Raw genomic sequence first — 25,528 nt, forward strand, 5'->3', positions numbered from 1 at the left:
CCTGGGACCACAGGGGCCCACCACCACACCTGGCTAATTTTTGTATTTTTAGTAGAGACGGGGTTTCGCCATGTTGACCAGGCTGGTATCGAACTCCTGGCCTCAAGTGATCCGCCCACCTCAGCCTCCCAAAGTGTTGGGATTACAGGCGTGAGCCACTGCTCCTGGCCTGGAGGATTTAAGATTTAAAGCAAAGAAGATATTTTCCAACAAAGCAACTGCTTTTTTATTTTTCATTTTTATTTTTATTTTATTTATTTATTTATTTTTTTGAGACGGAGTCTCACGCTGTTGCCCAGGCTGGAGTGCAGTGGCGCGATCTCGGCTCACTGCAAGCTCCGCCTCCCGGGTTCCCGCCATTCTCCTGCCTCAGCCTCCTGAGTAGCTGGGACTACAGGCGCCCGCCACCGCGCCCGGCTAATTTTTTGTATTTTTAGTAGAGACGGGGTTTCACTGTGGTCTCGATCTGCTGACCTCGTGATCCGCCCGCCTCGGCCTCCCAAAGTGCTGGGATTACAGGCTTGAGCCACCGCGCCCGGCCTGCTTTTTTATTTTTAAATTTTATTATTTTTAATAAAGATGGGATCTTGCATGTTGGCCAGGCTGGTCTCAAACTTCTGGCCTCGAGTGATCCGCCTGCCTTAGCCTCCCAAAGTGCTGGGATTACAGGCCTGAGCTACCATGCCCTCTCTCTCTTTTTTTTTGTTTGTTTTTTCCCAAATTGAAACAGGGTCTCACTATGTTGCCCAGGCTGGATTGAACTCTTGGCCTCAAGCAGTCCTCTCGCCTTGACCTCCCAAAGTGTTGAGATTACAGGTGTGAGCCACCGTGCCTGACCCTGTAGAGGGGAGGCATTGATGAAGGTCAAGAAGTCCTGTTAGCTCTGCCTTCAGAATCTACCCCAGGTCCTTCAAGTTCTCTCCAGCCTTACTGCTGGAACCCTTGTCCAAGCCACCACCTTGCAGTCCACACGGCCACCAGGATTGGGGTGGTGTTCTCCCCGCAAAATCTGGCTGTGCTCGTCCCCCATGAGGCCCTCCAAAGGCTTCCTGTTCTTAGGATGAAACCCACACTGCCAGCTGAAGCTCCTCAGGCTCCTACCCTCTACAGGCTCCTTCTGCTCCAGCCACACCCACCAGGCCTGAGTTCCCACCCAGCGCCTTCCCTGGGAATGATCTCCCCCTGGTTGGCTCTTTCTACTTATTCAGGCTCAAATGTCACCTCCACTGAGAGGCCTTCCCTGACCTGAGCTTGATTCCCTCCCCTCACTGCTCACTCCTCTCCCCAGTCACAGTACTCGGTATTATGGTACCCATCCCTGTCTCCTTAGCTTGTTTTTGTCTGTATTGGCTCTTCCACTAGATTGTAAGTTGCATGAGGGCAGGGATGTCTGTTTAATCCCAGTGCTCAGGATAGTGTATGGCTCCTGATAGACGCCCAATACATTTGAAAATGAGAATGAATGAAGTTTGGGAGAGGCTCAGAGCAGTGAGTTTCTCCCTTGTGGGGGGGACTGGGGAGTGCCTGGGAGGGGCTGTCTGGTGCCAGCAGTTTGGAGTGGCTGGGATGACTCTGGAATCCTGTGAGGCCCAGTCCGTTTCTTTGATTCTCATGCAGTGCAGTGCCCTCAGACCTAATAATTTTGTTCCATGCTGGCTTGAAAGCCTCTGCCTCCCTCCCGGTGCAGTCCCTGCCTCTCCTCTTTCTCGACACCCTCCCCCGCCAACCCACCCCGGGAGAAAGCAGGTGGTGAGGACTCTAACCCAGACAGGACTTGCTCTTCAGCCCCAGCTTGAAATTGATTTCCTCCAGCCCTCCTTGAGCCAGGCCCGGTGAACAGAGGGAGAGGTCTAGCCAGGCCTCCTAGGCCACTGGTGGGAGGGAGAATGAGAGAGCCGTTTGGCCCACAGGCCACCAACCTTTTCCCCCCCTTCTCTAAAAGATACACAATGGCAGTTGGGCTACACCTTTGTGAGTCACCGGTGATAGCCCTTCATAAATTGTTATTTCCTATACTTCCAGAGCAGCTTTATCGGGCGTTGTCTGTGCAGTCCGGGAACCGATTTGATACAGGGTCAGTTAACACGCTGTCTTGTTGAAATCTGTCATCATGCCCATATAAGGCAAACTCTTTGGGTTACTTTTTACCTTGGCAGAATCACAGGAATGTCAAGGTAACCAGGCCACCTCAGCATAGCTCTGATTCTCACCCGGTCACCTGACTCGCCTGCCCTCCCCCATGACTCACCCAGTGGCTCAGCGCGGGGCCTGCAGCACTGTGGCTGCTGGAATCTGCCGAGGGCCTCCTGGGACTGCCCTTGGTTTTGTGTCTTCCTTAGAGTAGATCAAATGAGAGGAACCATGTGAAGTAACTCACACAGGGCCTCACAGAGCAAACAGAAGAAGTGGAAAGCAGCCTTGGTGAGGCTTGAGGTTAGTTTGGGGGTCGCGGGGTCCCAGCTCTTCTGCTTAACAGCTGTGTGGCTGTGGGTATATCCCCCAGCATTCGGATCCTTATCTGTAAAATTAGAGCATGTGCAACAAACCCTGGTACACACTAAGTGCTCAGTAAATGTGAGTCATTTGTGTAATTATAGTAGGGTAGGCCTTATGCCCTACCCAATCATAAAAATCCCTCTTGCTGTCGTTGGTTCAGGCTCAGCCCCTTAGTAGCTTTCATGGGGCAGGTTGACATGGGACCCAGAGTTCTCCTCGGTCCTCTTCCCACAGTGTAGTGAGCGCACTCAGGACCACCTGGGCCTTTCCTGGAAAACTGAACCCACACCTTCCTGGTGCTGCCCCACCCTGGTCCCCCACCCCCTGCAGGACAAACCACTCCTCCCTTGTTCTGGGGCCAGGAATCAGATCTACCCGTGAGAGCAGCAGGGGCCCCTTTGTCCTTTGACGTCACACCCGCTCCTGGAGACAGCCACCCCTTCATGCCAGCCCCAGGAAGGCTTGTAGGTGGGGCGAGCCAGGGTGAGAGTGTAGCCCTGTTCCTCGGCCAGGGCAGATGTTTCACCATTTTTAATGGAGCAATTATGAGTCAGAGGTTTCAGTCTCTACTGGTTCCTCCCAATCCTATAATTACTCTTTGGCTATAGAATCCTATTTTGGTCTTTCTTTCTTTTCTGTAGACCTTCTCTGTGGTCTGGTCAGGTTTTTCTTTCTTTAAATCCTCCCAAGACACTGTTAGTGTTGTCTGTCTCATGCATCCCAGGAATCTGAGATGGACTGAATATTGTCAAGGAAAAAAAAAAAAAAAGAGACCCCAAATCCAGAGTGATTTCTTAACCCACCCAAATTGATTTTTTTTTTTTTTTTGAAACAGAGTCTCATTCTGTAGCCAGGGTGGAGGGCAGTGGTGTGATCTCGGCTCACTGCAACCTTTGCCTCCCGGGTTCAGGCAATTCTCCTGCCTCAGACTCCCAAGTAGCTGGGATTACAGGTGCACGCCACTGTGCCCAGCTAATTTTTGCATTTTTAGTAGAGACGGGGTTTCACCATGTTGGCCAGGATAGTCTCGAACTCCTGACCTTGTGATCCACCTGCCCCGGCCTCCCAAAGTGCTGGGATTACAGGCATGAGCCACTGTGCCCGGCCAACCCACCCAAATTGTGTATCCCACACCATGCTAGTGCCTGGGAGCCAACACCAACTCACAGGAGGCTAAGGGCAAGTTTAGATAACTCTTAACACCAGCAGTTGCCTTCTGGCAAACTTCAAACTCCAAGCCTGGAATTTCTGGTTGGAGTCATCTCCCAGATGGACTCAGGGGTTCATTCACCCCCTCATCCAGTGCTCACGGAGCCTCTGTGAGGTGCAGGCCTGGAGAGGTGCCCTGTGGCCTCGGCAAAGGGCAGGCAGGCTGGTGAGCACCCAATGCCTCCGTGGTTCGGCTCCTGCCAGTGCCATTCCACTCAGGAGCGAGGGGACTCAATTATGCAGATAAAGACCCCGAATCCTCTCAGTGCTCCAAATTCACCCTGCTTCTGAAAGGGATCTTCTTACCCTAGGGACTGAGTATGCATGAAACAAGCCCAGGTCTGTGGGGCTGTACATGGTCAAGATCACAGATTTCCAGACCAAGCCGGCTCCACCCTAGCCGGGATGCCCACCCCGAGACACCCCTCTCTGCTTTCGCTGGAATAGGAGAATGGCCCTGACTTGGCCGGGTGGACTGTTGAATCAGAGCCTCTCAAAACAGGAAAAAGGAAAAGGATCACCAAGTAGGAGTTTCACTTGTCAAAGACAAAACCCTTACCACGGTTAAAGATTACTCTGGGGCCTGGCATATTCACCCTTCCACCAGCAGGGCCCAGTTTGAATACCAGCAGAAAAACAAGCCACCTGCTGGAGAGATGAACAGAGGGAGAAACGGGAGTGTTTGCCCTGCTTCCAGACACCCCTTTTCTTTCCTGTGGCACTTCCTGCACCTGGCAAGATCTGCTGGGGAATTCTTGGGGTCCCGCTAGCTCAGGACGGATGTGTAGCACTTGCCTAAATAACAATCCCATCAGTGCCCTGTCTGACCTTTTCTTCCCGAATGCCAAAGGCCTCCTGTCTGGATGAACAAATCCCTGGGTGGATTTGTCCAGACTAAAGCATTAAATCTAAAGATCGGGCCCCTCAGGCACTCGCCAGGATTCCAGGCCTCACCCTCTCAAGGCCAAGGCCGAACTGGCTCACTTGGCTATCTTTTTGAAAGATCAAAGTTTAACCAGACGATCTTTAGTCCACCACCCCCACCCCGAAACCTGAGCTCAGCTGTAAGCATTGAAAGTAAATGGGGTGTTTGTAGCTCACACTCCCTGTTCTCCAGGTGAAGGGCCCCATGTGCCTGATCATTTCATAGCAAAATGCCAGATGGGGCCAGAGGAGGCGGAGGGCAAGTCCCCAGCCTCTGCTGCTGCCCTAATTTTAAAACTGTCTTTTGGGAGTGGAAGTTTCCTCTGTTAAAGGTAGTTTTTTTTTTTTTTTTTTTTTTTTTTTTTTTTTTGAGACGGAGTCTCGCTCTGTCACCCGGGCTGGAGTGCAGTGGCCGGATCTCAGCTCACTGCAAGCTCCGCCTCCCGGGTTCACGCCATTCTCCTGCCTCAGCCTCCCGAGTAGCTGGGACTACTCTCCTGCCTCAGCCTCCCGAGTAGCTGGGACTACAGGCGCCCGCCACCTCGCCTGGCTAGCTTTTTGTATTTTTTAGTAGAGACGGGGTTTCACCGTGTTAGCCAGGATGGTCTCGATCTCCTGACCTTGTGATCCGCCCGTCTCAGCCTCCCAAAGTGCTGGGATTACAGGCTTGAGCCACCGCGCCCGGCTGTTAAAGGTAGTTATTTCAAGGTAGGCCTCACCATCTCCTCCTCCTGGTGAGAAGCTTTGCCTGGAGGGCTGAGCACTGCCTCCCCCTCTGCTCTGTGGGCCCCACCTGCCTTGGGTTAGACCTATATCTTCCTGTGCAAGTGGACTCTGCGTGGGGAACACAGGCTCTTCCCCTTGGGGAGAACCCAGTTCTTTGACGTATAATCTGAGTGGTTTGGGTTGGTTGGTTGGTTTCCCGTGTGTGGGATGGCTCCGGAAGTCTGAGAAAAGAGGCAGGCTGAGACGGGGGCAGCTCCTACCCCGGGCTGCCTATCCCCCTTTCCCATGGGGTTTCTTTTAGCCCCAAGGGTCCATTCCAGTTTAGCAAATCTAGGGGCAGAGTCTCTTTTTTTTTTTTTTTTTTTTTTTTTTGAGACGGAGTCTCACTCTGTTGCCCAGGCTGGAGTACAGTGGCACAATCTCACTGCAGCCTCCGCCTCCCAGGCTCAAGCCATTCTCTTGCCTCAGCCTCCTGAGTAGCTGGGGTTACAGGCGTGCGCCACCACGTCTGGCTAATTTTTTTTTTTGAGACGGGGTCTTGCTCTGTAGCCCGGGCTGGAGTGCAGTGGCCGGATCTCAGCTCACTGCAAGCTCCGCCTCCCGGGTTTAGGCCATTCTCCTGCCTCAGCCTCCGGAGTAGCTGGGACTACAGGCGCCCGCCACCTCGCCCGGCTAGTTTTTTGTATTTTTAGTAGAGACGGGGTTTCACGGTGTTAGCCAGGATGGTCTCGATCTCCCGACCTCGTGATCCGCCCGTCTCGGCCTCCCAAAGTGCTGGGATTACAGGCTTGAGCCACCGCGCCCGGCCATAATTTTTTTGTGTTATTAGTAGAGACGGGGTTTCACCATGTTGGCCAGGCTGGTCTTGAGCTCCTGACCTCAAATGATCCGCCTGCCTCGGCCCCCCAAAGTGCTGGGATTGCAGGCGTGAGTCCCTGCACCCAGCCCTGCTGGTTCTACTGAGACCTCAGATCTTTCATATATGGAACAAGGGGGTTGGATTAGATTGGTGGCTCTCAGCCCTCACTTCATGTTAGACTCACTAGGTAGACTTTGTCAAATGTCATTGCCCAGGGCCCACCTTGAGGGGAATCTGTCTCATTTTGCCTGTGGCGAAATTCAGGTATTTTTAAAAAGCTCCGAGGTCCCATACATCTATTGTCAATGGATTTTGAACAAGGGTACAAGACAATTCAATGGGGGAAAGAATAGTGTTTTCAACAAATAGTGCAGGAACAACTATTAATAGATACCCGTCTGCAAAGAATGAAGTTGGACCTTTATCTCACACCATATACAAAAATTAACTCCAAATGGATCAGATACTTAAATGTGAGAGCTAAAACTGTAAAACTCTTAGAAGAAAACACAAGTGTAAATCTCAGGACCTTGGGTTAGGCAACGGTTATTAGATATGACAGCAGAAACATAACTGAAGAAAAATAGATAAATTAAACTGTTTCAAAACTGGAAACTTTTTGCTTCAAAGGACACTATTAAAGTAAAAGGACAACCCACAGAATATTTACAAATTGTATATCTGATAAAGGTCTACTGTCTAGAATGTATAAAGGACTCTTTAACATTAAAAAGACAAGCCAGTTAAAAATGGGCAAAGGATTCAAGTAGACACTTCTCCAAAGAAGATCTATAAATGGTCAATAAGCACGTGAAAAGGTGTTCAATGTCATCACTAATGAGGGCAAATCAAAACCATAACGTGGTTGGGCCTGGTGGCTCATGCCCATAATTCCAGCATTTTTGGAGGTAGAAGTGGAAGGATGGCTTGAGGCCAGGAATTGGAGACCAGCCTAGGCAACATAGTGAGACCCTGTCTCTACAGATAAAATAAAAAATTAGGCCCAGCACGGTGGCTCATGCCTGTAATCCCAGTACTTTGGGAGGCTGAGGCGAGCGGATCACCTGAGGTCAGGAGTTTGAGACCAGCCTGGCAAACATGGTGAAACCCTGTCTCTACCAAAAAAAAAAAAAAAAAAAAAAACCCCACAAAAATTAGCCGGACATGGTGGCAGGTGCCTGTTGTCCCAGCTAGTGGGGAGGCTGAGGTGGGAGAATCGCTTGAACCTGGGAGGAAGAGGTTACAGTGAGCCGAGATCATGCCATTACACTCCAGCCTGGGCAACAGAGTAAGAGCCTGTCTCAAAATAATAATAATAAAAATAAGAAATTGGCCAGATATAGTAGCATACTCCTGGGAAGCTGAGGTAGGCAGATTGCTTGAGCCCAGGAGTTCAAGGCTGCAGTGAGCTATGATGACACCACTGTACTCCAGCCTGGGCAACAGAGCGAGACCCCAACCCTAAAACAAAAAACCAAAAAACCACAATGAGATACCACTGCACGCCCACCATGATGGCTATAATCAGAAAGTCAGATAGTAAGTATTGACTAGGATGGGAGAAATCAGAACCCTCACATTGTTGGTTGAAGTATAACGTGGTGCAGCTTCTTGGGAAAACAGTCTGGCAGTTCCTCAAATTTTAAACAGATGTGTTTTTTTTGGTTTTTTTTTTTTTTTTTTTTTTTTTTTTGAGACGGAGTCTCGCTCTGCCGCCCAGGCTGGAGTGCAGTGGCCAGATCTCGGCTCACTGCAAGCTCTGCCTCCCGGGTTCACGCCATTCTCCTGCCTCAGCCTCCTGAGTAGCTGGGACTACAGGCGCCCGCCACCTCGCCCGGCTAGTTTTTTGTATTTTTTTTTTTTAGTAGAGACGGGGTTTCACCGTGTCAGCCAGGATGGTCTCGATCTCCTGACCTCGTGATCCGCCCGTCTCGGCCTCCCAAAGTGCTGGGATTACAGGCTTGAGCCACCGCACCCGGCCCAGATGTTTTGTATTTTTAGTAGAGACGGGGTTTCACCATGTCACCCAGGCTGGTTTTGTCTCAGCCTCCCAAGTGTTGGGATTACAGGCATGAGCCACCAGGCCCAGCCAAGTTCCTCAAATTTTTTAAATATAAGAGTTATCATATGACTCAGCAATTTTACTCATAGGTATATGCCCAAGGCAATTGAAAACATGTCCACGGCCGGGCGCGGTGGCTCACGCCTGTAATCCCAGCACTTTGGGAGGCCGAGGCGGGCGGATCACAAGGTCAGGAGATCGAGACCACGGTGAAACCCCGTCTCTACTAAAAATACAAAAAATTAGCCGGGTGCGGTTGTGGGCACCTGTAGTCCCAGCTACTCGGAAGGCTGAGGCAGGAGAATGGCGTGAACCCGGGAGGCGGAGCTTGCAGTGAGCCGAGATCGCGCCACTGCACTCCAGCCTGGGCGACAGAGCGAGACTCCGTCTCAAAAAAAAAAAAAAGAAAAAAAAAAAAGAAAACATGTCCACATAAAACTTACACATGTGAATATTCATGGTGGCGCTAATATGCAAAAGAAGCAACCCAGAGGCCCATCATCCAATGAATGATAAACTGTGGTATATCCATACAATGGAATGTTATTTAGGCAGGAATGAAGTACTGATACGTGCTACAACATGGCTGAATCTTGAAAACATGCTAAGGAGAAGCCAAACTCAAAGATCATATACCATATGGTTCCACTTGTATGAAATGCCCAAAATAGGCAAATTGCAAGAGAAAGAAAGTAGGTTAGTGGTTGTCAGGAGCTGGGGGCTAAGTAGGAGGGAAGTGGGGTTGGGGAGTTTTGCGGTGGTAGACATGTTCCTTGTGTTTTTGGTTTTTTGTTTTGAGGTGAGGTCTCACTGTTGCCCAGGCTAGAGTGCAAGTGGCGCTGTCATAGCTCACTGTGGCCTCGAATTCCCAGGCCTAAGTGTTCCTCACACCTCAGCCTTCTGAGTAGCTGGGACTACAGGCAAGAGTCACCATACCCAGTTAATTTTTAATTTTTGTTTTCTTTTTCTTTGAGACGGAGTCTCGCTCTGTTGCCCAGGCTGGAGTGCAGTGGTGCAGTCTCGACTCATTGCAACCTTCGCCTCCTGGGTTCAAGTGATTCTCCTGCCTCAGTCTCCCGAGTAGCTGGAACTACAGGTGTGTGCCACCACGCCCAGCTACTTTTTGTATTATTAGTTAGAGACGAGGTTTCACCATGTTGGCCATGAGAGACAGGACTAGCTGGATTTCCCAGGCCAACAAAGAATTCCTAAGCCTAGCTGGGGAAGGTACCTCACCCACCTGTAAACACGGGGCTTGTAACTCAGCTCACACCTGACCAATCAGGTAGTAAAAAGGGCTCACTAAAATACCAATTAGGCTAAAACCAGGAGGTAAAGAAATAGTCAAATCATCTATCATCTGAGAGCACAGGAAGAGGGACAATGATTGGGATGTAAACCCCAGGCATTTGAGCCGGGAGTGGGCAACCCCCTTTGGGTCCCCTCCCGCTGTATGGGAGCTCTGTTTTCACTCTATTAAATCTTGCAACCACACATTCTTTTGGTCCACATTTGTTCCAGCTCAAGCTGAGCTTTCGCTCACCGTCCTCCCCTGCTGTTCGCCGCCATCACAGACCTACCTCCAGATCTGGCAGGGTGCTGCGTTTCTGATCCAGCGAGGCACCCATTGCCGCTCCCATTCAGGCTAGAGGCTTGCCATTGTTCCTGCGCGACTAATTGAGCTAAACACTAGTCGCTGGGTTCCATGGTTCTGTTCCGTGTCCCACGGCTTCTAATAGAGCTATAACACTCACCACGTGGCTCAAGGTTCAGTTCCTTGGAATCGTGAGGACAAGAACATCAGGTCAGAGAATAAAAGTCTTGCTGCCATCTTGGGAGCAGCCACCACCATCTTGGGAGCTCTAAGAACAAAGACCCACCGGTAACAGCCAGGCTGGTCTTGAACTCCTGACCTCTTGATCCGCCCGCCTTGGCCTCCCAAAGTGCTGGGATTACAGGCGTGAGCCACCATGCCTAGCGTTGTTCTGGAATTAAATAGTGGTGGTTGTTGCACAGTCTCGTGAATATAGTAAAACTCCCTGAATTTTACGTAAAAGGGTGAATTTTTTGGTATATTATGTGAGTTACATTTCAATTTTTAAAAATTGATTCTCCAAGCTATGTACATATTTAAAGAGTACATGAAAGAGAGGGAAAGAAAGTAATGCCACAACCTGATTCTACTCACTCCTAGATTTATTGAGTACCTACTATGTGAAAGGCACCACTCCAGGCAGTGGGTTCCCACAGCAAACAGAACCCTCCTCTGGGGAGCTTATGCTGCACTTGAGGGGGAGAGTGGCTATGAATAAAGAACAGTTTCCGATGGTAGTAGGTGCAGTGAGTAAAACAATGCAGTGTGAGGCCGGGTGCGTTGGCTCACGCCTGTAATCCCAGCACTGTGGGAGGCCGAGGTGTGCGGATCACCTGAGGTTGGGAGTTCGAGACCAGCCTGACCAACATGGAGAAACTCTGTCTCTACTAAAAATACAAAATTAGCCAGGCCTGTAATCCCAGCTACTCGGGAGACTGAGGCCGGAGAATAGCGTGAACTCGGGAGGCAGAGGTTGCGTTGAGCCGAGATCATGCTATTGCACTCCAGACTGGGCACCAAGAGTGAAACTCTGTCTCAAAAACAAAAACAAAAAAACACAAAAAACCAAAACAACAACAACGCAGAGTGGAGTGATAGCCTAGGGAAGACAGCAGAGTGTGGAAAGGCCTCCTGGGATGCTGGCATTTGAGGCAAGTTCTGAGTGATGAGACAAAACCAACCCTATAAAGAGCTAGAGGAAAGTCTTAGACCAGTATTTCTCACGAGGAGACAGCACTCCCAAATCCATCCTTTGGCCTGGCGCAGTGGCTCATGCCCGTAATCCCAGCACTTTGGGAGGCCGAGGTGGATGGATCACCTGAGATCAGGAGTTCGAGACCAGCCTGGCCAACATGGCGGAAACCCATCTCTACTGAAAATATAAAAATTAGCCGGGTGTGATGGTGGGTGCCTGTAATCCCAGCTACTCGGGAAGCTGAGGCAGGAGAATCCCTTGAACCCAGGAGGTGGAGGCTGCAGTGAGCCGAGATCACGCCACTGCACTCCAATCTGGTGACAGAGCGAGACTCTGTCTCAAAAACAAAAACAAAAACAAACAAAATCCGTCCTTTGCAGCAGCAACACACACGCTTTCTGGCCCCTCAAAGGGGATTGGCCAAGACTGGAACACTGGATGCGGGGAGGGGGCCGGGTGCAAAGAGCTGGTTTCTGGGTAGACACGCAGGACCTTTGGAATGCTTGCTACCCCGCTCAGCGGTATTTATACCTCTCCTCCAACTGCGAAGTCAGAGCTTTTTCATGTAGGCTGAGAAAACTCCGAATAAGGCAACTTCAGGCCAGGACATAAGACGCATTCCATATTTCACTGTAATTGCTTTCAAATTAGGTTATGTCGTCATGTAACAGGCATACACAGTGCACTTGCTTTGCCCCCGGCCGGGGTTGGGTCCTGGACGGGCAGCTGAACTGCGTGTGTCGCTGAACTGCGGCAGCACCAGCCCTGATCGCCTGGGCAGGTGGGGCTGTCTGCGTCCCATGCATTAGTTGCTGCACCCATCTAATTTGTGGCCATGTTATCGTGACCTGCTCGTTTTCTGTTCTTTCAGCCTGTTCCCTGGCTTTTATCTCCTTCAGAATCTGGTGGCAGTGGATCTTCAAAAAGTGCTCAGGTGTGCACTCTCATAGACAGGCCAGAGGCTCCACAGGCCCCCTTGCCAGGGCGAGCACCTCTGCCTGTGCAGCTGGTAACCCAGATTCCAGAAGGCTTAGCCGTCTGGCCCTGAAAGCGCCTTTATAGTTGGTGATGAAGCCCGTGGGCCAGGGAGCCGTTTCTGCTTTCAGGAACTGAAAAGATGCCCCAGTGGGGCTAGGCCTTGCCTGAGGTCTGGCAATAGCCTGCCAGATGGGTGATAAGAAGGCTGGGTGCCTACCCAGGAATAAATAGCTGTCCCTCCCCTGTGTCCAAGCCCCGGACACCCTTCCCAAGGACCCGTGGAAGCAGGAACCATGGGCAGCGTCAGAGGCCACAGCAGGCAAGGTGGGAGTTCAGGAGGTGGGACGGCGCCCTCCCCCTCAAAGCAACTGATGCCCCAGCGGAACGACAAACCCTACACGGTATTTCAGAGCCAAGGTTTGAAAACTCCCAGGGTGCTAGGGAGCTCCGTCTGGCCTCCAGGTACCTGGGGGTGGGGCTGGCTGTGGCCAGTTGCAGTCAACTCCGAGCCTAGGGAAAATGCATGCAGCCTGGTCCTCCTAGGTCAGCCTGTCGGCCTGTGATATCCTGCTAGGCGGGTGGGCAGTGTACACGGCAGAAGAGGGTTGTGGTGTGAGGCAGCAAATGGTTTATTCTAAAATCTTGTCAAGTTCAGGGTCCGTGGAATCCACATGTGAGCATCAGCCTGGTGGGTGGGGAGAGGGAAGCCTGCAATCCGGTCTGGATCCTGTGCTACACAGTGCAGAGCCGGCTTGCTCGCCCCTCCCGAGGGATCTCTCGAGCCTGTTTCTAGGCTCAAAGCGACTTTGCAAGAGACTCTCTTTATTCTGGGCTTAGTGGAATTCCAGCTTCCAATAGCCATTTCCCTCCACCCCCTTCAGTTCTGAGAACATGTTTTGTAACAGGAAGGCAGGAAGAAAAGAGAAGGCGAGTTTGTTCAGCTGGGTCAGCCTCATCCCACCAGGGCCCTTTCTAACCTCCAGTTCACCATCGCCCTGCCCACTGGAACCACTCGGTTGCCCTGTGTCTGCTGAATGTTTGTTTCTTAGTCAGTGCCCCAGAGTAGAGAGGGCTTTGCCTCTTCGGGTTGAGGGAGGGATTCATTGATGAATGGCTCATTAAAGCCCACTGCTGCCACATTCCTGGGTGCTTAGGTCACCTCCTGAACAATATCCATCATTCATTCACCTACCGCCCCACATCCTGGCGACTGGGAGGGGTCCCTGTGACGCAGGAAGGACTTTATGACCAGAGATGCTGGGTCTCCATCTCCCTCCTGCAGCCCACAGTGACAAAGCAGAAACTGCTCTTGGGGCTCCCTGAAGCCCGCCTTAGCCGGGTCACCATGGGCCTTGGCACACAGAGGGGTGACCGTGGAGCCCAACTCAACTGACAAGCTTGCCTTTCTGTGTTCTTCCACCCCCCTTCCCCCTAGTCACACCCTGTACTATTTTAGCAACCAGAGAAGCCTCTTTAATAGGCTGCCCGCCTGCAGGGGCGAGCTCTGAAGCCTCCTCTCTGTGGTTTGGTTCACATGTGTTCTCAAAGACAGATGAGTCCACATCCTTCCTTCCTCCCTAGATAGGTCAAGGGCTGGATGCAGGCTCCCTTCACAGGAGGGCCAGGGACAGGCTGGGAGCAGCGGGGCCACCTTTTGAGAAGCAGGCGAGATGCCCGGGCGTCGCTGTGCCTGCCTCCCTACCTGCCTCCCTGCCTCCCTGCCTCCCTGCCTCCCTGCCTGCCTGCCTCTCTGCCTGCCTTGCTCTCTGAGTTCACCTCTAGCTCAGGGACCAAGGCTGGGCTGGGCTGGGTGGGGCCTTCTTTTTTTTTTGAAACGGAGTCTTAGTCTGTCTCCTAGGCTGGAGTGCAGTGGCGCGATCTCTGCTCACTGCAACCTCCACCTCCCAGGTTCAAGCGATTCTCCGGTCTCAGCTTCCCGAGTAGCTGGGATTACAGGAGCCCGCCACCACGTCTGGCTAATTTTTGTATTTTTAGTAGGATGAGGTTTCACCATGTTGGCCAGGCTGGTCTCAAATTCCTGATCTCAAGTTATCTGCCCGCCTCAGCCTCCCAAAGTGTTGGGATTACAGGTGCGAGCCACCGCGCCTGGCCCTGGCTGGGGGCTTCTTGACCTGACTCTGCTGTCTCTCCCTCACTGACCAGCGCCTCCCATTCTACTCAGACATCGTGGAATGAATGCCCACCCTGTGTTTGTATGTATCATCTGTGTCTGTGTAACATTAAGCAAGTCACTGAACCTCTCCCTGCCTCAGTTTCCTCATCAAATGGAGATAATATCTCCTGTGATCATGGGGTTGGAGGTTTTAAAGAATTGCTAATGTGTAAATAGTAAGAACTAGCAATTAGCCGTTATAGCATAATTACCTTTAATATGTCATGCCCCCCCGCATCCCAGTGCTGAATGTAATTTTGGTGGGGGATGGGTTGAGACAGGGTCTGGCTCTGTCACCCAGGCTGGAGTGCACTGACATGATCTCAGCTCACTGCAACCCCTGCCTCCCAGGCTCAAGCCGTCTTCCCACCTCAGCCTCTCGAGTAGCTGGGACTACAGTCACGCAGTACCATACCTGGCTAATTTTTGTAGTTTTGTAGAGATGGGGTTTTGCCATGTTGCCTAGGCTGGTCTCAAACTCCTGGGCTAAAGCAATCCTCCTGTCTCGGCCTCCTGAAGTGCTGGGATTATAGGTGTGTGCCACCACGCTTGGCTGGCCAGAATATAAATGATAACTGTTTTGCTTTCTCACGTGTCCAGTACATAATAGGGCTCGAAGTCAGTATTTGTGAGGCAGGTGCATGCCTCTTAGGTGCGGTCCTGAGGGCATGGCCAATGCCACGTTCTGGATGGTCAGAGTCGCTGCTGCCCCTGGAAGATGACCGCGATGATGAAGCCCAGGAGAGCTCAGTGCTTTTTGCCTTTCCCTCCTCCCACAAAGGTGGTTCCTCCCAAATGAAATAGAAACCTTGAGTTTGCATTTCTCCCTCGGCATGCCAGCAGGGCACCTCTGCCTTCCTCTTCCTGCCAAGGGAGGGAGTTTCTCTCAGGGGCTCTTCACCCTGCTTTATTCCTGGCCATCACACGTTGACCCTTGTCCCCTTCGGCTCTTTCCCCACATGGCAGGGACAGCATGACCGCTTAATGGCCTTGTGAGGCCAGTGTGCCAGCCTCACTCCTTTACTCCCTTCCTTCTCGGAGCGGGCTCTGTCCCTTCTGCAGGAGGGCTTTGGCTCGTGCTCTTCCCAGTACCTGGAAGGTCTCCCTCATTTTTGTCTTATTAACTCCTCATCCTTCAGCTCAGAGTTTGAGAATGACCTCTTCAGGGACACCTTTCTGTGTCTGCCTCGCCACTCGCTTGATGCCCGCCGGCCCCCCCCCCCCGCCACCCTGCTGACCGCATTCTTCAGCTCCCATCACGGGGAGGGGGACACAAACTAGGCAGAACACCCCATGGCCCCAGGAGCCCAGCCCCTGGCTTTAAACCCAGCTCTGTAACTTTCTAGTGCATGACTGATGGGAGCAAGCCACTTTACCTCTCAGGCCCTCCTTTTCCTCATCTGTAAAATGGAGGTAGTACTAGCACCTCCCTCCAGAGATGATTACGAGGGTGAGAGAATTAGTAAGTGACCAAGTGCCTGGAGCCGTCCCTGCCCCTAGTAGACTCTGTGGAAGTGTCTGCTGCGGTTATTCCTGTTGTTATTACCACTTTTCCTAAGGGCGTTATTTCTGGAGTGAACTGATTGCTTGATTAATGAGATCAGACCTGGAGCCTCATGAGAGTGTCCACTTTTGCTCACTGTTATGGATTCGGCACAGGGCCTGGCCCTCTGCTGACACCCAGCACATGCTTGTCCAGGGAATGAATAGGTGCGGACCCATGGCGGCCTGGGGCATCATGAAGTCGGCTGCCCACATTCTGAGAATTCTGCATGGTGGAGGGCGGCATCGTGGGCGCATAGGGCCTCCATCTATAGAAACCACCTCTCCACACCATCCACCCCACGCAGCATAGTCTAAACCGGGTAGGGAGAGGAAGGATGGAAGCAGTGTGTTATTTTTGTAACCAAGTAGAAAAAGCGATGAATTTTTAATGTCCCATTCGAACTCCAGCTCCTACTCACCAGTCTCTCTGCATGGAGAAGTGGTCGTCGTGGTCGACCTGTTCCTAGGGGTGGCCTTGTGAGTGCAGGCTCTCTCCTCACCAGAGCTGAGGGCTTTGTGAACCTCTGACGTCAATAGATGCCCCTCATCTTCCAGGAGGACAAAACAGGGCAAAGCAAGACATGGGGTGAGGATAGGAGCACATCAGTGGGGTTCACCAAGGCTGTGTCAGTTCCGGATCTGAGCGGGAGTTCTGTTCTGTATCATCCAGGCCAGGCGAGTGAGCACCTGTGCTTGGGGCTTTGCCTGCGTCAGTCAGGAAGACAGAGCACACGGAAGAGTTACCATTGATTTCAGAGCGGACCTTCCTTTGACACTTGTTTAACACATCACTGAGTGATTGACATGGCATCCTTGTGTTTAATCTCTATCTTAACCTCTCGGTTTTTATCAGTGAGGAAACTGAGGCTTATCGCTTGCCTGAGGCCTCAGTGGCAGAGGCAAGATGTGAATCCACACCTGTGTGACGCCCAAGCCAGAGCTCTTGTTTGCTACCCCGAGAAGATGAGCACAGGTGGGTGTATGTATGGAGGGCGGGTAGTGCAGCAGCCCCTCTGAGGACAGGTGGCCAGAACCCAAGCGGCGAGGTTTGTTCACAGCCTCCACAGGGTGGGGTGGGGCCATCCACAGAGGGTCTCCTGCCATCCCATTTTCCCTACATACCAGTGGGTGGTCTGAGGGCCTTTGCAGAGAAGAGACTGGATCTCAGCGCGTGCTTGTGCGTGTGTGTACATGCACACACATGTGTGTGATTCATCTGGCTCTTAATTTATGCCAAGGAGCCTGTCAGATGCTTTAAATGTATTTTCCCTGTTTGATTCTTAGAGCACACTGCAGGAGGTAGATTCTGATAAATCCATCTTACAGGGAAGGAAACAGACTTAAGTAGGTAAAGTCACTTGGTTGGAAACATGGAATGAGTAAGCCAAGGGGGCTGGCATTCAAACCCAAACCCAGGTCTGTGCCCCTGCAGAGCCTGCAGGAGCAGCCTACACAGGCTGAGGCTGTGAGGGGTGCTGTTTGCACACGTGCCCGGCCCTCCCTGCAGCCCAGGTGCCTAGGTCTGGGCCTGGCAACACCAGAGCACGGGGCCTTGACCTCGGGGAACAGCCCTCTTGCGTCCTCAGGCTGTGGGATGTGTCTTGGCTACTTTGCTGCCCAGCAGCGCCTGCTCTCAGGCACACGTGAGAGTAGAGGCCTACCATCCATGGCCATTTCCTTCCCAGCCCATTTGCTGCTGCCCTCTGCTCCGCAGGGCTGCTGGGCTCCACACCTGCTTGCTGCCCGCCATCAAGGCTGGCAGTGCTCTGGGGCTGTAAAGGCGCAGGCGCCATACTTCCCACCCCCTGGAGCTCACACATGGTAGGAAAGAGAGCTCATGTGCATGGAACATCCAATAAGACTAAAAGTGACCGGGGGATGCTACGGGAGAGATGCCAAGGGCTGCGTGGTGCTGAGGGCGGGCCGGGGACAGAGCAGGCACGCTGTGGAAGGGGTGGGCAGGACTCCTGAGACCAGGGCAGGGAGGGAGGAGACCCTGGGAGGCACAGGACCATCCAGAGAGCTGCCACTTCCTGAGCACTGCCATGCACGCTACAGGCATGGCCACCTTGAGTCCTCACACTGCTCGTGGCCTAGGTGGGATCTTCATCCCCACGTTGCAGAGGAGGAAATGGAAGTTAGGAAGGTTGGGTGGCATGTCCGCATGAGTGGTGTAAGCAGGGTTCCTGCCCTGGCTCTCTGAATTCAGCGTTGTGTGGGGGAGGCTGGGAAGGTGAGTTAGTATGCTCCGTAATGAGAACCTACTTTGGGGCCCCTCCCCTCAAGGAGCTCATAGCCATGGGAGGGTGGGAGACAAGAACTGTTAGAGACCAGAGAGCAAGGGCATGATGCGATATGCAGGGAGGAGGCCGTCCGAGGCAGACCCGGGTCAGGGAGGCCATGGTGCAGGTACCGTCCAGGCACAGCATTTGGCCTGACTTTTGAGGGGTGTCCAGGGCTGGCTACATGGCGGAGCAGAGGTATCTTTAGTGGAGGAACAGCGTCGTGCCACCAGGAGGGGGTCTCTGTCTCCCAGGTAGAGGAATTCTCCATGGCGAGAGGTGGGGCAGGGGTGGTCTAGCTGTCTGCGCTTGCCCCCGTTCAGATTTGGAAGGAAGCCCCATGCTGGGTCCACACTGTGGTACGGCATATTAATTAGGCAGCTGCTTTGTCTGCGAGGGGCTTTATGTCGGGTCTCCCTGAATGAGCAGGGCTGGCGACAGTTGTCAAAACACATGGTGCTTGGCCAGAGCCTCCGTGGAAGCCCCTTGTGCTCTGCATGGCCTCCGCCTGCACCCGGGGCGTGGAATGTGCTCTTGTGTGTCCCTGGCTGTCTGCCCACTTCTACACTGGCCCCTGCAGATGGAGAGGGTGGGGTACAGGGGTTCCTATAAGAAGCAGACACTTGGGGTTTTTCCCAGGCCCTGTTGCGGGAGGGTGCGTAGGCTGGTTTCCCTGAAGGCGCCTGGGCGTGTTGACGTTAACTGATCTGAGATCTTCTGTGGCTCTAATGTCTATGAGCATGCCCCAGCTTGCAGGGGGCTGAGTAGCTGGGCACCACCAGGAGGCTGCATGCCCCGTGCTTGGGTGTACCTATGCCCTGTCAGCATCGTTGGTCTGTTAGGGCCAGGGACTTAGACTTCTTGTTTAGTACCCTCCTTCCCTTCCAGTTGGTCCTCCGAAACATTTTCCTTAGATGCGGCTGCCTAATCCTGGTGAGGGGGGCCTGCCTCCCACTTGCCTTCCAGCCTCTAAGCTGCACTGAGTCTTAAAAATAGGAACCGGGGGCCGGGCGCGGTGGCTCAAGCCTGTAATCCCAGCACTTTGGGAGGCCGAGACGGGCGGATCACGAGGTCAGGAGATCGAGACCATCCTGGCTAACACGGTGAAACCCCGTCTCTATTAAATACAAAAAAAACTAGCCGGGCGAGGTGGCGGGCGCCTGTAGTCCCAGCTACTCGGGAGGCTGAGGCCGGAGAATGGCGTGAACCCGGGAGGCGGAGCTTGCAGTGAGCTGAGATCCGGCCACTGCACTCCAGCCTGGGTGACAGAGCGAGACTCCGTCTCAAAAAAAAAAAAAAAAAAAAAAAAAAATAGGAACCGGGTGCGGTGGTTCATGCCTGTAATCCCAGCACTTTGGGAGACTGAGGCGGGTGGATCACTTGAGGCCAGGAGTTCAAGACCAGCCTGGCCAACATGGTAAAACCCCATCTCTACTAAAAATACAAAATTTAACTGGGCGTGTTGGCATACGCTTGTAGTCCCAGCTACTCAGGAGGCTGAGGCATGAGAATCGCTCGAACCCGGGAGGTGGAGGTTGCAGTGAGCCAAGATTGCGCCACTGCACTCCAGCCTGGGTGACAGAGTGAGACTCCATCTCAACAACAACAAAAGAATAGGAGGGATGGGGCATGGCATGTTCTCCAGGAGAGAGAGGGGCGGCGGCATCTTGCTCACAGAAAGCCAGACGACACAGGCGTGTAGGCATATGCCCAGGGCTCAGAGGGTCTGTGTTCCTGGCCTTTCCTGGGAGGGCTTGCTGCTGGGCTGCCCAAGCTCGAAGAGAGACTTGAGGAAATCCTGCGTTTATGGGAGCTTTTCTTTTCCTGCCACTTTTCTGTTCTGGGTTGTATCTGTGCACATGATTGGAACGCGGCAGCCTGAGCTCCTGCCTGAGAAGAGCAGCCGCCGGTCAAGGAAGCCAGGGTCCAGCTGGGGCACGTGGGTCTGGCTGGCAGATGAAGGGCTGGCCTTCATCAAGAAAACAAGCCCTGTGAGGGCAGGAGCCTGACCTGTTGATTCCACACTACCGAGCCTGGTGCTCAGGCATGTTTATGTGACCAAGTGAGCCGGTGGTGGGCTGAGGCACCAGTCTGATGTTTGTACTGGTCTTCCTTGAGGCAGCTTGGGGGTGTGGAAAAAGCACATGTTGCCAAAATTGACAGACTTGGGTTCAAATCCAAGCTCTGCCACTTACCACCTGGATGGTCTCGTGGTGGGTCATTAATCACCTGAAGCCTCAGTTTCCTCACATCTGCCTCCCGCGGTCACTGTGAGGATCAGAAACAATGTGTGTATCGGGCATGTGCGGTGTGTGTGGGTGAGTGCTCCGTGGCAGCTGCGGTTCTCCTGAGGTCAGGGCTGCAGCCCGGCAGGTGTGTGGAAAGAGCCCGACAGCCAGGCTGACTCTGTGCACTACCCTTTGTTCTGCCTCCTCAGACCTTCACGGCGTGGTGCAACTCCCACCTGCGGAAGGCAGGCACGCAGATCGAGAACATCGACGAGGACTTCCGAGACGGGCTGAAGCTCATGTTGCTCCTGGAGGTCATATCAGGTGAGGCTCCCAGCCACACAGTGCGGCCCAGCCCTGGCACAGGTGCTCGGCCACAGCAGTCCCCAGAGACGCTGCCCACCCAGCTGCCTCATTGCTCCTGGGGAGGAGAGGGCACCCCTTAGCAGCTGCACGGCGGCCGGGTGGGTGGGGCCGGAGTGGCCTGGTGGTCCAGCAGGGGAACCTGGTTTTGGTGAACAGAGGAGACTCTAAAGCTTCTCTCCCTATCTCCCTTTCTCTCTCTCTGTCTCGCCCCCTCTTCTTTTCTCTTTGTGCATTTCTCAGGGGAGCGGTTACCTAAGCCGGAGCGGGGGAAAATGAGAGTGCACAAAATCAACAACGTGAACAAAGCACTGGACTTTATTGCCAGCAAAGGCGTCAAGCTGGTCTCCATCGGGGCAGAAGGTGAGCTGGAGATGGAGCAGTGAGGGTCCTGCTCAATTTCTGACCTTCAGGCTCTGAGGCACATCTGCATTCTGAAGAGAAATTTTGTTGGTCGTAGGGTGCTTGGGGCACTCAGTACATATTCAGCAGTGATCCCAACAACTGCTCTTGATACGATGCTGGGCCCACAAGCTCCCCCAGCCCCTTGGAAAAATCCGGTGGACACAGTCCAAATCTAGGAAGTGCAACCCACCCAACCATGGGGGCGGCAGCTTCTGTAGGGGGTGGAACGGTTTTGACTTGCACTCAGGTCGCCCTCACTGGTTCTCCTTGTGCCAGGCTCAGCAGACAGTAACAAACACGTGCCACAGCCTCTCTCTGTACCAGGAACACTTTTCTCATTATGCCCTTCCCAATATCAGAGAAGGGGACTGGAGGCCCCGTGTCAGGCATCGGGACAGGGAGTGCATGGCCAAAGGTCAGTGCCCAGACTTTGCCCTGTGTGCACAGGCTTGGAGAGTTTCACCTCTGACCTCCCCAGGATCCTCCTGGGCCCCATGTAGATAACCAGGACTGTAGCCTCACTAGAGCAGCAGGCTCTCAGCAGGGGCCCCTGGGTTGAGCTCCCAGGCGCTTTTAGAGACAGGCGAGGTCTGATGGAGCTCAGAAGCTCCCCAGCAGCGTGGGCTCACAGTTCCGCTCATTAGTCAGAGTAAGGATTCTTCACCCTGACATCCATGTTGTCCCAGCTTCTAGAAAAACAAAGTAAACTAATTGCCGTTAATGACAGGGCTCTGAGAGTTTGGCCAAGGCTCCGGGCCAGAATGTGTGTACTGAGTTCCAAGGCTCTGCCCTGGCCCAGGACCTCTGCGAGGAGGGGTGCCAAGCCTTGCATGCCACAGTCGAGGTGGTTGGTGTTTGTTTAAAAAAATCACAACCCAAAAATTCAGTCAGGCCCTGAGATTTTCTGTCCTTGCATGGATCTTTCCTCCGGGCTCTGTTCCAGCCTTCTGCTTCTCACAGCTGCATTTATTTTGCTCAAATGCTAGTCTGTAAATACAGGAGGGGTTAGAGGAGAGACCCATGGCAGTCATCAGTTTTCATTTGGAGAAAAACTTGGTCTAAAAATGTTCTCTGGGCCGGGCGCGGTGGCTCACGCCTGTAATCCCAGCACTTTGGGAGGCCGAGGCGGGCGGATCACAAGGTCAGGAGATTGAGACCACGGTGAAACCCCGTCTCTATTAAAAAATACAAAAAATAGCCAGGCGCGGTGGCGGGCGCCTGTAGTCCCAGCTACTCAGGAGGCTGAGGCAGGAGAATGGCGTGAACCGGGGAGGCGGAGCTTGCAGTGAGCCAAGATCGTGCCACTTCACTCCAGCCTGGGCGACAGAGCGAGACTCCCATCTCAAAAAAAAAAAAAAAAAAAAAAGTTCTCTGTTCATGCCCAAATTGGTTCACTCCTAGTCCCTGCGACTGTGGGGCCTCGGAACAAAGCCTAATGGAGGCGTTCCTGGGGCTCAAGGCACCTGAGAACCCCACCCCATGCTGTCCCCCTGTCCTTCCACATGATCGGGCATTCACGGGATTATTGGCTTCCCGTAGGGGTGATGAGAGGGACCAGAGGCACAGCTGCAGGTCAGAGAAGCAGCTGGTGGATGTGTCATGAGAAACGCCATCCTCTCCTCACCAGAACTCCATAAGCCCTCCGTGACCAGCTGCACCGGTGCCCGCTGGGCTGGGGAGCTGCGGCCTTGCCCAGCTCTGCAGGCCCAGCCCTCGGGAGGTGCACAGCATAGATTTCCTGAGGCTCGAGCTGCCTCGCTCCACTAAGGGGCAGGTGGCGCTGCTCCGTTTCTGGGTCTGGGGCTCTGAACCCTAGGACAGGGTGGACACTGGGTCCCTCCCCTGTCTCTGGGCAGCAGAATGAGCATATTTCCTCCTCCGAAAACCCAAAAGCTGTGGCTCATGGACACCCCCTTCCTCTGGGTGTATCCCCGGGGGAAGGTGGGCCCCATCTTCTCTGTGACCTCTCCACCTGCTTCCAAGCAAGCCTGCCCTGGAGTGTTCTGCTCAGAGGTCAGTGAGCAGGGTCTCCCGTGGTGTCCTGTGCCTCCAGCTCTGCAGTTAGTTCTGCAACTCACCCCTGTGCCCAGCCCTTCCCAAGAGTAGTTGCAGCAGTGGAGCCCCTCTGTCTTCTTTGGAAGCCCCTTTGCCGTGCTCCTTGCATCTGGCATGTTGACAAGTGGGGAGGACTGCCCTAGGCACACCTGACTGGTGGACTCCGGGATGAGGCACTGCCTTCTCTCATCCAGCCTCAGACACACAGCTGCCCTGGGCCTTGCAGAGAAAGTTTTTCTCTTTAGTTGCTGAGGCTGAGGAAGGTGTGGTCCAAGCCCTTCTTTTGAGAAGTTACAGCAAGTTTTTTTTTTTGTTTTTTGTTTTTTTTGAGATGGAGTCTCACTCTTGTCTTCTAGGCTGGAGTGCAATGGTGGAATCTTGGCTCACTGCAACCTCCTGGGCTCAAGCAATTCTCCTGCCTCAGGAGAGTAGCTGCAATTACAGGCACCTGCCACCATGCCAGGCTAATTTTTGTATTTTTGGTAGAGACAGGGTTTCACCATCTTGGCCAGGCTGGTCTCAAACTCCTGACCTCTGGTGATCCACACCCACCTCAGCCTCCCAAATTGCTGGGGTTACAGGTGTGAGCCACCACACCTGGCCGCAAATGTTTGTTTTTAGGTTAGTTCAGAAAGCGTACAGCCTGGCCACCTGGCCTCGGGCCTGTGCTCTCCCCTTCCTGACAACACAGCAGTTGTGCTTGTTCCTCACCGGCCTTCCAGGCACTGGATCCAGTGGTGGTCAGAGCAGCCTCGCCCTCATGAGGGCTGGCAGATGGTGAACAAGTAAACAGCCTGTCCAACATGTGATTTCACATAGTGATGGCTTGGGGGCAGCACAGGGGCCAGGGAGGGAGGAACTGGGTGGCGGGTGGGGGAGCTCCTTGGGACGGGCAGTCAGGGAAGCCACAGTGAGAGGTGGCACAAGCAGAAGCTTGCACGATGAGAAGGACCAGCCAGTTGAGGGTTGCAGGCTAGGGGCGTGCTTTGTGGGTGGACAGAAGGTGTGAACATCTCAAAGCAAGAAAGAGCCTGGCTTGCCCAGAGGATGCAGGTAGAGAAATCTGGGAGGATGGCAGGGCCTGGGCCTTCAGGGCAAGCCTTTTCCCTGTGGGCCAGGCATGGAGGCTTACACTTGCAGTCCCAGCACTTTGGGAAGCCAAGGCGGGAAGATCACTTGAGCAGGAGTTTGAGACCAGCTTGAGTAACGGCAAGACCCAGCCTCTACAAAAAGTTTAAAAACTAACCAGGTGTGGCGTGCGTCTGTGGTCCCAGCTACTCGGGAGACTGAGGCAAGAGGATTGCTTGAGCCCAGGCAGTCAAGGCTGCAGTGAGCTGTGACTACACCATTGCACTCCAGCCAGCCAGCCAGACCCTGTCTCAAAAGAAGAAAACCGACCGTGCTGGCTGCTGTGTCGATGTGGATTATGGGCGGGAAGGGTACATAGGAAGTAGCCTCATTGAACTCTGGAGATGAGAGTGGCTTGGAAGAGAGTGTTGGCAGTGGGATTGGAAGGAAGTGGACAGATTTGCAATAAATAATAATGTAGTGTACATTTGCTGACTGAGAGATGAAAAAGACTACCTTTGCCCTGAGAGCGTGGGCCTGCGGTGCTCCCCTGTAGTCAGGAGGTATGCAGATGAAGGCAGAAATGTACAGAGCACGGAGAGTTGAGAGAGGTGTGAACAGAGGCCACACACACCTGAGACTGGCCTCTTGGAGGAGTGGTTTTTTGAGTTGGGTCAGGAGAAGGAGCTGGCTGCGGGGCCAGGGACCTTTGTGGCCAGAAGCCTGCAGGCACTCAGTAGCAGGAGGCTCTGGAACAGCGCTGCCCAGAGATTGTTCCATGCATTTTCTCCTGAGAGAGGGAGGAGGACGGGCCTGGGAGATGCAGCCGGGGGTGGTTTGGAGCCTTTCTCTAGATGGGGCTGGAAGGTCACCTTCAGATTGGGCAGAGGAGCCTCACTTTGGTTTTAACGACTTTCTGTCCTCTGCCCCCTTCCCTGTGTGCAGAGATTGTGGACGGCAACGCTAAGATGACCCTGGGAATGATCTGGACCATCATCCTTAGGTTCGCCATCCAGGACATCTCCGTGGAAGGTGAGAGCCACCTGTACTGCACCCGCTTCCCACCTGAGTCAGGGCAGGTTAGAGGAGAGCTGAAGTGTGGTCTTCATGCTTCAAGCCTCTTCCTGCTTCGTTGGGGTCGCTCACAGGGCCTGACCTTCGCAGGAGTAGTCAGTGGGTGGCAGGTGAAGGGGGGCTCCTCCCAGCCGCCCACCTCTTGGCTCCAGTGCCCTCTGAGTGCCTTTGCTCTTGCAGCCTCATCTCAGTGGACCCTCATGCCACCCTCATGAGATGGGCAAGGATAGCTGGGCCCATTTTACAGTCCAGGAACCCAAGTCCCAGAACAGACTAGTGAGAGAGTTGGGCC

The 25,528-nt window shown here is 53.4% G+C and overlaps 1 protein-coding gene across 5 annotated transcripts in view; it reads left to right on the forward strand.

Moving 5' to 3' along the window:
* The window catches only part of LOC105495398 (actinin alpha 4), an 87,217-nt gene that overhangs the window by 36,262 nt on the left and 25,427 nt on the right, over positions 1 to 25,528 (forward strand). For all 5 annotated transcript variants that reach the window (XM_011764872.3, XM_011764873.2, XM_011764871.2 and 2 more), the window contains exons 2-4: positions 20,481 to 20,595; positions 20,878 to 20,997; positions 25,108 to 25,194. In XM_011764872.3, the coding sequence (XP_011763174.1) occupies positions 20,481 to 20,595; positions 20,878 to 20,997; positions 25,108 to 25,194 (322 nt within the window). The remainder of the gene's footprint in view (positions 1 to 20,480; positions 20,596 to 20,877; positions 20,998 to 25,107; positions 25,195 to 25,528) is intronic.

The sequence above is a fragment of the Macaca nemestrina genome, chromosome 20, assembly GCF_043159975.1.
Source record: "Macaca nemestrina isolate mMacNem1 chromosome 20, mMacNem.hap1, whole genome shotgun sequence".
Classification (NCBI taxonomy): Eukaryota; Metazoa; Chordata; class Mammalia; order Primates; family Cercopithecidae; genus Macaca; species Macaca nemestrina.